At 38.7% G+C, this 16674-nt stretch overlaps 3 protein-coding genes and 1 long non-coding RNA gene across 6 annotated transcripts; 2 read left to right on the top strand and 2 right to left on the bottom strand.

The window, feature by feature from the left end:
• The first annotated feature begins 805 nt into the window (after positions 1-805).
• LOC137941877 (uncharacterized) lies at positions 806-1786 on the top strand. The gene is made up of 3 exons (XR_011110447.1): positions 806-886; positions 1091-1246; positions 1321-1786. It is a non-coding gene; the product is annotated as an uncharacterized lncRNA (long non-coding RNA).
• Positions 1787-1891: 105 nt separating this feature from the next.
• Positions 1892-3158, bottom strand: LOC137941875 (chlorophyll a-b binding protein 8, chloroplastic-like). The gene is made up of 3 exons (XM_068787484.1): positions 2953-3158; positions 2741-2802; positions 1892-2664 (listed from the first exon to the last, which is right to left on the bottom strand). The coding sequence occupies exons 1-3, from the start codon at positions 3118-3120 to the stop codon at positions 2049-2051; spliced, it is 846 nt and encodes a 281-aa protein (XP_068643585.1). The 5' UTR covers positions 3121-3158; the 3' UTR covers positions 1892-2048.
• A 1660-nt stretch (positions 3159-4818) lies between these two features.
• LOC137941698 (uncharacterized) lies at positions 4819-9643 on the bottom strand. 3 transcript variants are annotated; one of them, XM_068787221.1, is made up of 8 exons: positions 8845-9643; positions 8034-8207; positions 7737-7829; positions 7546-7647; positions 6764-6883; positions 6362-6496; positions 5530-5880; positions 4819-5278 (listed from the first exon to the last, which is right to left on the bottom strand). In XM_068787221.1, exons 1-8 carry the CDS (start codon positions 9310-9312, stop codon positions 4988-4990), a joined length of 1734 nt encoding a protein of 577 aa, XP_068643322.1. In that variant the 5' UTR covers positions 9313-9643; the 3' UTR covers positions 4819-4987. The 3 variants fall into 3 exon arrangements, with proteins under 3 accessions (XP_068643322.1, XP_068643323.1, XP_068643324.1); XM_068787222.1 differs by having other exon boundaries at positions 8043-8207; XM_068787223.1 differs by lacking the exon at positions 7546-7647.
• Positions 9644-10660: 1017 nt separating this feature from the next.
• On the top strand, positions 10661-11923 carry LOC137942013 (PRA1 family protein G2). Its single transcript, XM_068787675.1, has one exon. The coding sequence runs from the start codon at positions 10698-10700 to the stop codon at positions 11301-11303; it is 606 nt and encodes a 201-aa protein (XP_068643776.1). The 5' UTR covers positions 10661-10697; the 3' UTR covers positions 11304-11923.
• Positions 11924-16674: the final 4751 nt, after the last annotated feature.

Below are 16674 nucleotides of genomic sequence, written 5' to 3'. Positions count from 1 at the left end.
TGAACTTCACCCATGAAACAGCGTCTGTAGTGGTGCAGAAAATCATGGGACCAGATAAATCTGAAAGATGAAATGGTTGACGAGCAAGTAGGGGCATCAGCTGGCGAGGATGACAAGAACCCATCAAGCTTTAAAGCCTGTAAATCCACTACGAAAAGCCGTCCGTGAGTTACAGTCCTGAAATGTAGCCGTTACGGCACTGCAGAAGAAGAGAACATCAAGAATGAAGTAAAGGCGACAATAGAAAGAGAGAAGAGAAAAGAGAGGAGAGATGTCTGAAGACAGAAGTGAAAAAAACGAAAAACAAAGCGACGGCTTGGTCGAAAGTAAATTCTTGAACTCTGAAGTCTAAAAGACAAGTAAGACTGTGAAATAGATGGTGGGAGTTTGAAAAATGAGTCCCCCAGAATGATTTCGCAGAGGCAAAGACAGAAGGTGACGACGCTGGTCAAAAGAAGAGGAAAAAATAGCCGTTGGATCTCCATTATGAATATAAAGCAACACCTGCCGTTGGATCTTCATTATCTCTGTGTCTCTCTTCTTTCTTTTCCCCTTTTGTCATCGGCTTGTGGAATGTGTGTTGCATGAAAAAAGGTCGACAGCCCCGTAACTCTATGGAAGAAGTATAACTTACGTGGACTAATTATAGTCTCCCACGTCATTTGAGGAATTCGTACTGTGAGCCTTGGCTTGGCGATTCGTGTATGGAATCCTGGCCGTCGGATTTCCTCTCTTTCCGGTCAGGGTCGAGATATTAATCATCTGGCCTGGTTCCTTCGCTGTCGACTGTCGTCCTCTGCGCTCGGGTTCCTTCGCTCTCTGTAAATCGTAACGTACGAGCTGTCTCGACAGCTGTTCCCGCGGCCGGGGCCCGTCAGATGCGAAGGTATGGAACGAAACAATTCTCAAAAACATCTAAAGAATACGGATCCGCCGGAGTTTTTGAGAAAATTTCTTACAGATTTAAGGAAAATATTCTGTTTTTGATTCGGGGACGTAGTTTTGGGGGAACGATTATAAGAGAACATTTAGGATTGGATTCTAAGTAAGGTTCGTTCAAATTTTCAAATAGATTGGATTTGAATTTCAGCATTTTGGATCTGAGAATAGGATTGCTTTCAACGGAACTGTGTCAATGATGATCACAAAAGATGATTCGGTTCATGCTGAATCTGGCAATTGGCTGATCGATCTCTCTTATCTGCGGATCCACCGCAGATGGGAAAAATTGAAAAGAATGACGGAGGTAAATGTTTTTATGTCTTTCATATGATAGTTCATTATTTTAGCGTTTGATAACATTGTCTTATCTGAATTCAGGTTGAAATTGTTCTTTCGTCCCGAATAATGGAAATTTATTAGAAACTTGGATCATGGGAAATCATCTTTGAGCTTCAACCTTCTGTTTTACACGAAAGCATTTTGAATTTTTGCAAGAAAAATCAAATGGACGCCTAGAAGTTACATGATTGGGGGAGATTGAGATAGAATTCAAGCAATTGACAACCCTTCTTATCTGATGCTGTGTAGATTTTTTAGGCTCCCCTCCCTCTGCCTCATTTCTCGAACAGATTCAACTCTTGTAAATTTGTAAAAACACGAAGAATGAGGGGCAGAGGACCCTTAACCTGGTAACCCTTTCATTTTACTACCAGGCTGGTGCATTAGGGGAATCTCATCCCTGTCTTGGCGCTTTGTGAAAGTCCATGTATGAGGGGATTGTTAGCATAATCTTACATAATCTTGGTTAAAAAGATTATGTTCTTGTACTTAATTAGCACCAAACTTTTTATTCTTCTTCCACACATCCTATATATTGAAAATTATCAGTCACTTATTAATTTATAGAGAGTTTGAATTTTCATTTTCTACTTTGAGATGCAGGCCTTGATTAAGCTGCTGAACCAAATCTGTCTGAGAGGAGTATCAATTAAAAATCTGAAGTCTCATGAGTCTTAACATGTCATACAGGTAAATACCCAAAATTATGCTTATCTTCACAACATGTTACAGTAGAGAAGGGAATTAAACAAATGACACGGCAAAGCTCAGTGGAATTTGAGGCTGGTCAAGACATTGTTGTTGACAGGGTCAGCCAAGTGGTCCAACAGATTCTGGAAGGGTCCAACCCCTGTAACCAGCCCTTGCACAAAGTAACCCAAGATGGCTAACATGGCCAACCTCCCGTTCTTAACCTCCTTAAGCTTCAAATCCTTGAAGGATTTCTCATCTTTACCAAACCCTAGAGGGTTGAAGAACGGTCCGCCTGGGTATGCTGGGTCTCCCGATCCACCAAGGCCCTTCTCTAGTCCCAGGAAGTATTGTTTACCCATGGATCCTGGATTGGCCCAGTCCTGAAACCTTCTGTGCTCGGCGAAGCCCATCAAAGCCATCTCAAAGACGAAGAGAGTGTACGGGTCGGCCCAGTAGTTGTATGTGCCGGCTGGGGGGATGACGCCGGTCCTGAACCAGGGGAGTGCGGTTTCCGCGGGAATGAGACCCAGTTTGCCAAAAATTTCAGGTGCGATTGCGCCGACGGCTCCGAGCATGGCGTATCGGCCGTTGATGACTTCACCGTAGGCCAGCCATTTCGGTTCGATGAAGCCTCCGGTTCCTTCTGGGTCCGACAGGCCTAGCGGATCGAACCCGTAGTCGCCTGGAAGACTACACACAGGGAACAAATCTTTAAGAAGAAGGTTTTCCAATGTTTATTAATTAAACAGAGGTGTTCTGGACTTACGTTCCATCCAAATATGAAAGGCTCTGTTTCGATGCGAACCAGAGTTGTCTGTCTGCTCCTTGCTGAGAGAAAACAAGATTTCATGTAAACCCAGAGAAATATGCAAGAGATTCATGTCATGGCTTGGAATCAATGAGTGATGCCTCGGATCAATTATCAAAGGCAAATTAATTCAAAAGAGGCAAACCTCGAAGTGGGTTTTTGGAACTGACCTTTACGGGAGGAGTGGCAGCAGCCCTGACAGCAAAAGAAGATCTTCTGGGTGATCCAACGAATCTAGAGGGTGCTGTTTGAAGAGGTCTCCCTCCTAAAAGTTGGCGTCCTGCCTCCATTGAAGAGCTGCTAGAAGCGACCGATACAAGAGCCTGTGTTGCTGCCATTTGATATGTTTTCTTTACTTCGTGTCGTGTCACTGACTTCTGAGTCTGTTAGAATGGAGAAAATCTCTGAAAAAAACTGGTGAAATATGGTCTGAAGGAAGGGAGTGGGTCCGAGAAAATCTGAGAGAGATATGAGGTGGCTCTTCTAGAGATGAGATTTGATAAACCTGGCCAACTAGGTGATGACACATGCCTAGATTCATTGGATAAGGGATCTTGTGGTTTGGGTTTTGAGTACACTGATGAAGAGATGCAATGTAGGCCAGTAGTATTTCTAGAGGACCCTGATATTCCTTGGAGATATGTGGCTTGTATGAGACTGGAAGCCCCCAACTTTCATTTGACTATTTTATTAGCTGATCCTAAGGTGTTTATAACAAAATCCTAATGATATCCTTCTTTGAGAGGTAACAGAGTAGTTGTCATATTAAAAAATGTAGTCCTATTATAGTAAACACAACTCCAACATTCCATCTTGCCTAAAAATCATTTTCCTTGATCTACAGGTAAATGGCTAGGGATAAAACACAATCAATCTCCTTAGAGATCAAGGAGGCCCAAATGTCATAGGGTCTATTTGGAACCCCTAGAAAAAAAAAAAATGAAATATTTTTTGCTTTCCATGAAACCCCATAATATTGGATGAAAAATTCTATAAAAAATATTTAAAATGTAAAGTTTGAACTGCTAAACACAAGGGTAGGTTAGAGAATAATAAAACCCAAATCGAAGTCTAAGAATCAGCTTTGTGTGTCAGAACAATCTTGTTTGAACAACTTTTACATTCTAGAAAGTTTGTGCTCTCTTTCTACTTTGTTCAGACAACTTTTGCTCTGAAACTCTTATGTTCCAGAAACCTTATTTATTCCAGAGCTTTTTTACTTCTAAATTTTGTTCAAATGCTTAAAGCTTGTTTGATCGACTTTCATTTAGATACCTTTCTGCTTCAACACTTTTTAAACTTGTTTGAGCTCCTGTTCTTTCTACTTTTGGGGCATAAATTAAGCTTCAAAACTTGTTCAAACTTCATTGAAAACATTTGGTTAGTTTTAAATATTTATTATCACTAAAACTTGGTAAAAATAAGATTTTGAGACCAATATCTTTCTAAAACCACTTTCACCTTCATTTTTTTCCTTCCCTATCTTCAATGAGGGCGAACAATGTTGGCTTTGTTTCCATCAAACAATGCTAACCAGCATTCGGAAAGGGGAGGGGAGCATAGAACCTTATTGTTTCTGTTTGGAGCTCTCTGTTTCTGGAAACACAGAGAATCTGTGTTCCAATGAAGGTTTTTTTTTTTCTTTTTCCCATTAGCCATCTAATCGGGTGGACCAATTTAATGTTCAGTAGCCAAAGCGTCCAGAGTAGAATGATCCACTGGGTTTTGATTTTTTTCTTATTAATTTAGTTAGGAGTTTGAGTTAACTTAAACCAAACCAATAATAGAGTGAATCCCATCAAATATGCTACTACGATCTATAATGATTATTATGATGATAAACATTGGTTATTGCTAATTAGATTTCTAGCTATGAAGTCAGGCGATGTCTGATTGAACCATCTCATCTCAGGATGACCACAAATTATAGCGACCCAAATAGAAAAAAAAAAAAAAAGAGAGTAGATGATCGATTCATGGAAAGGTAACGTTAAGCTATTATAAAATTTTAAGAAAACTAAAAAAAATCATTCATGGAAAGGTAATAAATGAAGTAATATTAGATGATTGATGAACTGTCTGTGAACTTGTAAATGATTGAGTTAAACTTTGAATTAGATATATTTTGAGGAATATTTCAACCCCAAGTGTCTCTATTTACAAGCTACAATATACCTAAAAGTATAAAAAGAGTGATTAAGAAGGCTAGAGAAATGTTCTTGCGCAGAGGATGAGACCACCATAATCTATTCTACTTCTTTGCCTGAACTTCTCAAAAAGAAGATCATCTGCTCCTTGGAGATTCATGTATTCATTGAAGTTGAACGACGAACCTCTTTGTCCACTTGGCATTTGCCGAGTTAGGCATGAAACACCTCCAGCAAATCTACAACTTGTCTTGTTTCCAGAATCGGCAGAAGTGACTTCACAATTGGGGCTCCAACTCCCAAGACTAGAAGTGAAACAGTGACCATTACTATCTCCCATGCTCTCGTCCTACATGCAAAATTCTTATGACAATAAGATTATATGAACTTAAATGGATGAATCGGAGAATAAGCCAATGTTTTTCGGTTCAGGTAGCATAAAATAGGTTGACAGGAACTCCAGTGTGTGGTTAAAATTTAATCTACAGATTTATACCATCGTCCAACCCAACTAGAAGAACCTTAATGATCACTATGGAAGAAGTTGCGAGTAGTGACTTAGTGAAAGACATCATATATAAGATTGGGAGAGACAAATACCTGAACTGAATCATTCAAGCCGCCCCTTAAACTCGCAGGCGCATCCTTGCTCTTGCATACAATAGGTGTATTATCATTGCTCGTTTCCCACTGCAACCAAGGCAAAAGGACCCCATCCATTTCAACAGGTATAGAGCCAGCATGTTCTGGAGTTTCGCCCATTTCTGTTTTCCCAAATCTACGTAAAGGATCCTTTGACTTTGTGCTTCCTCTTAATGTTGAACCTGTATCACTTTTTTCTCCATCGATTGATGAGAAGTCAGTATCTTCAACATTTGAGATGAAATCCTCTAAATACTTCTCTGCCTCTTCAGTCAATCTCCTGGACATTCTCACTCTGTCATTGCTCCTCTGCTAACATAACAATACATTGTCAAACTTTCAATCCTCAAACAGCAGTTTACTTGGGAGATTGATTAAAATATTTTTCTATTAAAGAGAACATTCTCAGAAATGTACTATTCTGACTTAGAAAATTTTCCAGAAAACTTTCAAAACTATTTCCAGACACAGCATGTTCCATACCTCGTTTACTATTACATACTCTACCAAACCAAACTCTTGAAACAACAAGAATAATCAGATATGAGCACTGGGCAGTCAACCATGCCCACCTTTTAGTATAAGGTACTGGTATCAAAACACAGACAAACTACAGAATTCAGTTTTTGGCAACTAGATTTTCAGATATTTGACCAAATATATGAGCAATTAAAAGAAAGTATCAAAATTCCATTTTCATAATGAAAAATTAAACTATTAAACACACATCAGGAAATCATATAGAAAAAACTAGTTACAACAAGTGCCCGAATTCGAACAATATTATTACCTTTCTAGCCTTTGATGTATTCTCAGGTGTTTTCCTTGGCTCGGGAAGCAACTCCCTGACAATTTTAGAAATCTCACAACTTTGTTGCTCTTCAGCAGCTAGTTCAGCCAAAAGATCCTGCTTACGCTTCTCGGACTAGAAAATTAAATGAATTCAATATTATCATCAGGTTGCAGAAATGTTTTTAGCAACACAATAAATTACAAACAAAAAACCAGTTTAAAAAATTTCAAGGTATGACTTGTTCTTTGACTGACAACGACTCAGCTTATTATTCAACAAAATTAATCAAGGGAATAGAGTAAGCAGTACCAAATCGACAGTGGTTTCATTCAAATTATGGGGTATACGAATCCTTGAGCCACAATATGATTGTATGAAACAAACAAAACCCATCTATACCTTTTCTAGTTTCATGGAATAATTCTTTCTCATCTCACTGATAGCCAGAGAAACATCTGAGTCATCAGACTGCAAGTTATCTCCATTTATCGATATGGTTGGTTTTGTTTTCACCATAGCCTGAAATTTTGGGAATACACACCACGGGTGTCAGACAATGAAAAAGATGGATCATAGCTCCAGCAAAAAAATGAAAGGAGCCAGAGAGTCTTTTAGAGAAAGAAATGGCACAGACAACAATTTTCAGAAATCAACACAATCATTATCATTTGCCCTCTCAATGCTCATTGACCAAAACAAAGTGCCTATGGCTCTTTGCCACAATGATGCAAAACTGTATATCAAAAGACTCCCTGAACACATTAAGATTGTACCCTTCCACCTTTTGTCCATAATCAGCACATTAAGGTTTTAACTGAGATTGCAACAAACAAGTCACAATTCTAGCAATAAACTTTATTGCATCACACACAACCACTTCGCTACAGCATTCCCAAAATTAAATATTCTGCAAGCACTGAACTAGCATATAAATAAAATAAATATTGTGATATGAAACAATTAAGTCTGACAATGATAACATAACAATGTTACAACCTAGAAGTTAGTTTATGGAAACCAGTGCTGCAATAATGAGTGGAAAATAAACACTACTTCACTTTTTATTTTACCTTTACATGCATGCACAAGTAAACTCCCAATAGAATCACAAGATGCACAGTAAAACTTGGGATGAGATAATCAAGCCTAAGTGTCAACATGTAAATGCATCAGTAACATACTTCTTCAAGCTCTGTCCTGATTTCATTGACAGCATGTCTAACTTCTTTTCTCATTGCTTCAAACAAACCTGTGCCAACTGCCTCTCCACAGGGATGCTCTGACTAATTTACCAAAAAGAAATAGTGACCCAGCGTCAGAGCTTCCAAACCATCACTTAAATTTCTCAGCAAGCTGAAAAGACAGCACAAACCTTCTGAGCATAAACTGCACGAATTGTCTTTTCATACCCATTTTTCTGAAAAGCATCTGGTGCTTCATCATCAGTTAAAGCAGATGAGTAGCTCTGAAAAAGTTGAAGAAATGGCACTTGATTCAGGTAATTTTTGCAACATCTATCAATCTAAGTGAAAAAATGGAAGGAGATCAACAATGAGAATGAGAATGCTGGAAGCTGGTCAAATCAAATTTTCACCAGTCTATATCTCATATTCATTCATCTGCCATCTTCTAATAAATAAAACTGACTCCACATGAAAAGAACAACTACCTTGCTTACCGAGTATCCATCATGAGAGGGCAACAGATTTATTTGACTCAGAGACCTTCTCAATGCACACTTTGGAATTGTTTGATTACCCATTGTGGATCTCTGGCAGTTTCCGCTACCAAGAATCTTTATTTTCTCATGATTGCTTGAATCGCGAGAACGGTCCCGGTCACTCTGTCCAAGTAAAAAAATATCAAAGCAATGACTTTTATATGAAATTTGTAAAAGAAGTTATAGTAATTGTACTGTATGTCTTCTTCGTTAACAACTGTGTTAACAGCTATTGGTAGCAAAACACTTACGATGGAATAAAGCAGAGAATCGCCATAACAATTTATAAAGTTTATAGGCCATGGTATCGGGATGTAGATTTTTTGGCAACAGCAGAATGATTTAATTTTAGCTCCACAAGCAGCTAACGACTTCTACATTCTAATGGGATTCATATCATAACCTCTTATTATACCTTTTCTCAAACAAACTTCATATTGTTCGTCATTGAATTATATTCCAGTTCGTCATTGATTTAATTTAATTCTAGGTTGGTAACTCAGATGCCCTCCAGATATAAACATACAGAAAATAAAAACCAATAACTACTTCGTAAGGACCATGTAGATTGGTAACCTCCCCCCTGTGAATGGCGCATCAGATACAGAGAAGTTTGGCCTATTTTTTATAACTACAATGATCAACAATAGCACGTTGTTACACAAATGAACGTCCCATTGCTTGTAGTTGAAAACCATAACGAATAAAATAATATAAACGGAAAACAGAGAATGTAAATGTAGGAGCTGAAGTCAGGCACCTCTGAATCACTCTGCTGGTAACGCGCAACCGAAACAGAGCGACGTCTCCGTGAGTAAGTATCAGAAACGCCTTTATTGGCTAAGATGTTAGCAGGGTTGCCCTTCCCATGGCTCCGGGACACCGACCTGCTCCTCCTGACAGTAGCATCACCGTTGAGTCCCGCGGAGGAGACTCTGCGACCCAGCCGACCCCTCTCACCATCTTCTTTGGCGGCAAAAAACTCATCAGCAAGATCATCAAGGTTAATCTCAGGGAATCCCGACCCTCTGAGAGTATTTACAAACCTGCCCCTGGGCGCAGGGCGTTCGCTATCAGGCTCAGGCGGTGGACACCTCCCGGAATAGCGGCTCAGGCTCCTGGACCGGCGGTGAAGTCCAGCTCGATTGGAAGAACCAGCGTCTTCAGCAGTAGACGTCGAACCAATCGGCGTTCTCTTTGTGTTAGATTTGAAAGCCGCAGTCGCCATTTTCACCGGAAAGAAAATCGAGAAGGAAGGAAGAAACTAGGGTTAGAAGATCAACATCTTCCAGCTCGTTAATTAGTGACTTGATGAAAACGGTGGAAAGCCGAACGAGTCAACCAAGTTACTGAATCTGTCAAACATTTGAATGCCAAAATTTAAGACGCAAATGAATGTAATGAAACTAATCCGCCATTTCCTCCTTTCAATTGAGAGTGGAGGGACCGGAGAAAGGATGAACACAACTCGTTTATTGTTGAAAATGCCAGGAAAAACGGCGGAGAAATCGAACTCTTTAATTTGTTTCGCAGAAGTAGCAGCTGAGTGGCGACCTCCTTTTGTTGCTACAATTGCGGAATTGCCATTTGAAGGTTGGTGAGGATAGTTGATGACTTGGATTCAAAAGTTGTTTGCCAGCCCATAATTTCACATGATTCTCATTGAAAGCCCACGCGATGCCAAAAGTGAAAAGCCCAAATCTTTTTGAGTAAATCGTGGCACGGCAAATGGGATTGAGATTGGAGATTATTGTAGAAAGAAAATCTTTGTGGACCGAAATTGAATCAGTAATATTTTTATGGACTATTGTATATTTTCTTATTTATAATATTTTTTAACGGCCAGATATTCGATTAGAGCTATGATAGGGCCCACTCGATGAAACCTGATTGTCAACTCTTGGTCAGATGATGGTTCAGTAAAGAAGGGAAGGTAAATCTGTAATAAGAAGGCAAGTAAGGGGTCATTGTTTGATTTACACCTTTAATGAGAATGGAAATTGGTCACAACAAATTTGGAAAGGGAATCCCTAATTCTTCGTTTCTGTCGTCTCGACGGCAACAACGCCTTCCACGTGGCGTAAATCTGAGCTGTCTGATGCCTTGACTGAAATAGCCCTATTGTAATGGCATAATGCCAATTAAAATTATCATTCAATGACGTCAAATAGCTTATAGTTAAGAGTATTTTAGTAGTTTTAGGCATTCTCAAGTTTTGTTTAAACAGGCACTGTTCCCGCCCATTCTCTAAAAAATTACGTCAAATGACCATTATAACACTCTTCCTTGGCTGAAGGAACACGTGCAATCCGGTCCCACACGTTGTGCATGATTTATTCTGGGTCAGGTCCGCAGTTGAACCGATCAATCGGACCAAAACCTGGGAAAACAGAAAAACCCAAATGACCTGGGCGGGGCAACCAGGTTATATATAGAATTTAATTATTATTATTCTAAAAAATAATAATAACATAATTTATTAAACTACTCATAATTTCTTAGCATCTTTCGGCATGGACCCACATTAAGTACGTTCCCTCTGACACGCCATTACCTCTTCGCAAGCTTGCCAGGGATCGGCCGGTCAAACTAGTCAACCTCAGAAACCCCAAAATGCTGCCTGCCTCCGCCACCCCATCTCCCCCTCGCCCGCCTCCCACTTACACAACCATACCGATCGCCGGCGCGGACGTCATTTCCCGTTCACTTCACAATCTTACCTCCTCCTTCTCTTTCTTCCGTCCTCTGCCGGAATTCTTCGCCGTTGCCGAACTCTCTCCCCCTCCCTCTCTTTCATCTGCCAAACGCCGTTTATTCAATAATCTCTCGCATTTTCGTCTAAATTACGCTGTCCTCACTTTCTCTTGCGTCCTCGTCTCTCTTCTGTTTTTCGAGTCGCCTTTCTCTCTTCTCTTTATTTCTGCGATCTTTCTTCTATGGCTCGTCTTGTACTTCTTCCGCGAGGATCCTCTTCTCCTGTGGGGGCGGCACGTTACCGATACCTTTGTGCTGGCTGCGTTGGTAGCGGTTTCTGTCCTAGCTGTTTGGTCTACGGGAAGCTTAGGAACGTTGGCCGGTGGTCTCGCTATCGGAGGGCTGATTGTAGCTGTTCATGGGTTTCTGAGAAACGACGAGGGATTGTTTTTGAATGAGCAGGAAGCGGTTTCCAGAGGTCTGATTGCTCCGGGGCAAAATGGTAATACGTGGAATACGAATTAGGGCAGACGTACATATGGACAACCAGGTTTTTTCAGTGGCGATGACATCTCGTGAAAACAGATTTAGGCTTGGGGAGATTAACCGGTCCCAAGTTTTGCTGAATTTTGTTTATTTCTTTGTTTTGGAGATGATGCTGGCTTGAATTGTGTGTTTCGGATTGATCCGATGGATTTTCAGTTGAAGCTTTCTGAAATTACTTGAATATCGGAAAAGGTTTCTCGGAGTTAAGATTGGCAGCTATATGTAGCAGAGTCTGGTGAATTAGAATGGTCTACTTGATGGATCTAGATCAAGTCATTGGATAATACTTAAGGGATGAAGGGTGTGTTGGACATCACCTTCGGACAGTTGGAATTTTGTCTGCAGCTGCTTATCGACTAGTGAAAATTAGGACAGAAAGCGTTGTCGCTTCTTGTTCATGAACTTGACATTGGCGAGTTTGGATTTTTCTCACCATGGACAAACAGAGTGATGATTTTTTATTTTATTCCTTCTCAAACTGTATTGCAGTTTCAACTTTTAATCTGGACCTTGAGTGTTCTGAGTGTTTGAAGTGGACTCTAATGTAGAGTGTAGATACTCTGTTAATGGTTATTCAAATAATTATTTTTAAAAGAGTGCAGATGTTGTGAATTATTATTTCCAGAATTACTGCAACTTTCGTTTAAGTAGCAGTTATATGACTGAAGAGATAGATACTGTGGTATGATGAATTAGGTTTTTCATCAAATGATTATGGATTTTGACTACTTTTGGGAAGCATCTGGTCTATTTCGTTTGCAGATTATCCATTTTATTTCATCTTTTTTTGTTTTTTACTGCTCATGAGTAGCATTTTAATTGTCAATTTTGAAACTTTTTAGCTGCTGAAATCTCCTATGAGGAGAGTATTGAGTAGCTTGTGTCACCCTCGAGCAAGTTCTTGGATAAAAACAAACATATGACTAGCAAATAAGCCAGTCTTCTAATGCTTTTCACCACTTGAGAAATAAGACTGTTTATTTGTCCCTGTTATTGTTGTCATACTTTTAAATCTTTCTTCAACTACCTTCTCTGCCCCCAAATTCTGAAACTGAAGGCACTATCAGGAACATTCAACTTCTTGTCTCAACAAGCCTTATCTCTTTATTCTTTAGAGCAAATAGGAAGCTTAGTACCAAAGGCAAACTGTTATCTCTGTCGCTTAAATTACGTAAAGAGGTTCAACAAACAGGCAATTGCATGCCACTTAAAACTCCTACATGATCGTGTCAATCACATTGCTGCATCTCTCATGGCTGGTCCAGTGAAGAGTTCGTTCTTTAAAATGCTTTTGACTGATAACCTGTTGGAGAGCACTTTGTGAAAATAGTTGTTATGCCTTTGTATTTGCCTTAAGTTCATTTTCTTTTCTAATCAATTCCATTTCACCCTTTAAGCTTTTCTGGGTGTCTGCAAGCTAGGTCATGTGCTCAGTTATGCTCTTTTCTGCAAAGATGATCAGTTTTTTGGGCAACTTTGTAAAGATTGGGCGGATTCTTTTTGTTTAATTTGATCTACTTGATCTTAACTTGGTCTGCTTTGCTTTAGGAATCTTATTACAGTAGTTGGCACTGGAATTCCAATGATGTCTGTTCATGGTTCTCTTTTACGAATAAAAGACAATTTTTTGCAGGTTTGATTGGATAAAAGCCTGATTGGAACTTATGTACTGGGTTGGGGCGATAGATCATCTTCTCCAAGTTAGAGAAATTGATTAAAAGAAAAATGGGTTGTTCTTTAGGTGGTATGCTTGAAGTAGTCTAGTTGTGCTTTACGTCAGTATATATTTTCTTTATTTTAGAGAAAAGAGTTATGTATTGCCTATATATCTAACAGTTGTATATCTTCACTGAAGTTTGTTTGATGTCAAAGAGTCAGAAAAAGGAAGATGTTAATTCTGCTTGCTTGTGTTCTTCCTTTTCTTCTTGATGGCACACACTTGCCAACTGTTGTCCCATTTCTGTTAACTTTTCTTTAGGTTATACATATGAAGGTTTTACCATGGAGATTTTTCTCAACACAATTTGTGAAAGATGTTGGTGATTAGACATCTGTCACCCTCAGGCATGTTTGGCAGCCACAGAATAGGAAAAAAAAACGAGGAGAGAAAATCATTTTCCACAGATTGGCAGCACAGAGTCCTAAACAGGAAAAAAAATACAAGAGAAAGGAGCTTTCCCTCTATGCTATAGGATTTTCTCTCCTAAAATGCTGGAATTCGGAGAAAAAATATTAGAAAACTAAAGAATGGAGAAATTTTTACTGGGCTTTCCTCATTCTCTCGACCCTTATCCCTACCTCCATTTGAAGTCAGAGAAGGCGCCATTTTGCTAACACAATGGAAGCCTAAGAATACTCTTTTTTGGGTTCAAATCTCTCCTCTCTCATCGGACAAATCTTTAAGAAACCTTGCTCTACCTCTGTTGAAGCCAAAGAAGACTCCTTTTCTTGCACTCGGATCTCTCTCCCTTGCTTAATGAATCTTCAACAGTTACTTCTCTTTCTGTAATCTCTTCTCCTTTCTTGCAATCAACTCATGCAATTGTCTCTTGCTTCCTTCTGAGAATACCCTTCTCTTGCATTTTCTCCTCTTGGCATTCGCTTCTGAGTACTTCAGTTTTTAGCATTGTGCTCTTTTTTTATTTAAATTTTTTTGGAGATTAATTTGCTCCTACAAGTAGTTTTCTAGTTTTATTTTAAAAGCTGATCAGAAATCTCACACTATAATCTTCCTTGTGCTTGTAAGGTGTTGTGACGAGGTAATGTTCAGCGTTATGGTTCCCTGTCACGCTCTATTTGAGCCCATTGGGTTGATGTTTTAGACTCTTGGGTCCTGAGATGGAATGTGATCTTTGTCTTTCATGGATGCTTTCTCTATACTCGTTTGGTAGAGGTTAATGTCTCATTTATTTCCTTTTGTCTTTCATGGATGCTTTCTCTATACTCTTTCGGTAGAGGTTAATGTCTCATTTCTTTCCTTTTGTCTGTCTTTGTATGTAATGTGTGAGTGTGTATTTCCCTTCTTTCTTCCTGAATGTATTTTTTAGCTGCTACTCGTTTTGTGTTAGAAAGCAGTGATCCTTGTACATCATTAGTTCAATGATATCTTTGGAGAAACATGTTAAATTGAACACAACGTGGATGAGTTCATGAAACCTGCATTATCCTGGGAAAGGGAAGTCCCGTCTTGTAACTGAATGTGACTTTCTGAATTAGTTGTTTCCTACTTTGCTGACTTCTAATTGAGCATGAGTTGTTACCTCATTGAGGATCTTGTGTGTTTGGCTCGTTCTCTTTCTCTGTTCAATTTGGTCCTTCAACTGGAAATGAAAATGAGCAAGTGGATCTATCCAAAATTCAAAAGTGATTTTCAGATTATGAAAGAACAAAAAATGGGTAAATTTGGATTATATTTGGGTATCTCAAGCAACAAATTTAAATCTATACTACTCTGCACTCTGGTGTATGCCATATGCTGCATTAGCCAAATCTGTCATTAGTGCTAATTGGGCAGTTTTTTCTTATCCTTGCTTGCATTTATTGTAGTTTGGGAATGGCCGGTAGCGACACTCAAAAATTTCAAAACTGATTGTGGAGAAAATGAAAGAGAATGAATGCTTATGATTCTTTGTCCTTTTTTTCTTTTGAAGATGCTTGCCATGTATATTTCTTGGCATGGGAAACTTGATGAGAGCAGGATGTTCTATGAATGCAATGATCACTTGGATGCTATGGGATATAAGGTCGTTGAGTCGTAAGTGTAGGTTGGATTAAACTACTAATCAGATGCCATTGTCATTGACTAGATTCTGAAACTGCACTGCATAATATGCAAAATGTAATAGAATCTCATTAGCGGATTACAAGGAGAAGCCTAGTGACATTTTTATCTTTTTCAGTATATTGTTGTCACTCGTCACTTTATCAGGTGGATGTGAGCACTCAGATAGGTATAAAATGTTTTCCACTGGCGTCAATAATTATACTTCTTCAATGACCAAATGGAGTGGAGCTATTTTCCATTGATGTGGATCAGTGTTTTTTTATGGATATTGCAAACTCATTATGTACCAAACATCTCAGATTAGAAATGGCTGAATATTTATTGCTTTTGTGCATTGCCTGTGAGGAACATCTTGAGTAACAATTGGTAGTTTCTTTATAGCACTCTTTTTGAACACTACTAAGTTTAAATGTTGCTTCAATATCTAGTTTAGCTGGAGCAGATGTGCTGACTTGGCGTCATATGTGAACATCTAAGCAGTTGTCTTGCCCTCTATTCTAGCTCTGCAAAATATGTCAAGTTTGAGTGGCTTAATAGCTCCAATTTAATGAGTTATGTTGGATACTTGAATGTATGGGACCATTTTCCTTTCACTTCCAGTAGCATTAGGGTCTGTTTGGAGCCAAAAGAAAATAAAATAAAATAACAAAAAAGGAGAGAGAAGGTTATTTTTTATTTTTTTGGCAGCAGATAATCATTAGGAAGAAAGAAAATAAGAGAAAATCACCTTTTTTCTTAGTTAATAAAATTTCTCTCACAAAATGATGGAATTTGGAGAGAAAAAAAAAGAAACTTAAGAGAAAATTTCATTTCTCACGTGCATCCAAACAAGAGAAACTATATTTTCTCTCTCATTTTCCATAGGCATCTAAACAAGAGAAAATAAGCAAATCGAGCTTTTAACATGTAGTATAAGAGTAAACGAGAGAGAATGGAGAGAATGATATTGGATTTCTTTCCTCCACAAAGGTGGAAATGGGTAATGTGTTTGGTCTTGCCATTTTTTTTTCAATGTTCACTAATTACTTTTTTTAGGTTTGATTGATGCATTTTTATTGTTGAAGTGATAGAGTTCATAATTTTTGTAGTATTAGAAGCTAATTTAGGAGTTATGATGTACTGTTGGAGGGGTGAAATGGAAATTTTAACATGCCTTGGGTGCCAAGCAAGAAAGAGAGGAGGTGCCAACCTCCTATTGATGTATTTGAGCAATTATAAGAAAGAAACCTGGCAAGGGCAAGTATACCTAAGCCTTTATTTCTTTTACTGTCTTGCTCTTTTTTCCTCTCTTACTCGAGCTTTAGCCCTATTCTCCCTCTCTCTTTCTTATCGTTTCTCCCTTATTCTCCCTCTTTCTCTTTCTTATCTTTTCTCCCTTATTCCCCTCTCACCTACCCTTCTTCTTTTTGCCTTATTTCCCCTTGTCTCTCAAAAATTTCTAACATTGTGCATGAAAGATAAGGACCTTTCCAAGGAGGTTTTATCATAGAGCCTTTACAAAATTTCTAATATTATCTATAGACTTTTATTTATAATAAATTTATAAATATTTTAGTTCTTCTATTC

The sequence above is a fragment of the Aristolochia californica genome, unplaced genomic scaffold, assembly GCF_029961685.1.
Source record: "Aristolochia californica isolate CCGP_79_NKW_82.1479 unplaced genomic scaffold, dmAriCali1.0.hap1 SCAF_9, whole genome shotgun sequence".
Classification (NCBI taxonomy): Eukaryota; Viridiplantae; Streptophyta; class Magnoliopsida; order Piperales; family Aristolochiaceae; genus Aristolochia; species Aristolochia californica.
The sequence above is the reverse complement of the archived record's forward strand: the minus strand, read 5'-3'. Positions and strand labels throughout refer to the sequence as shown.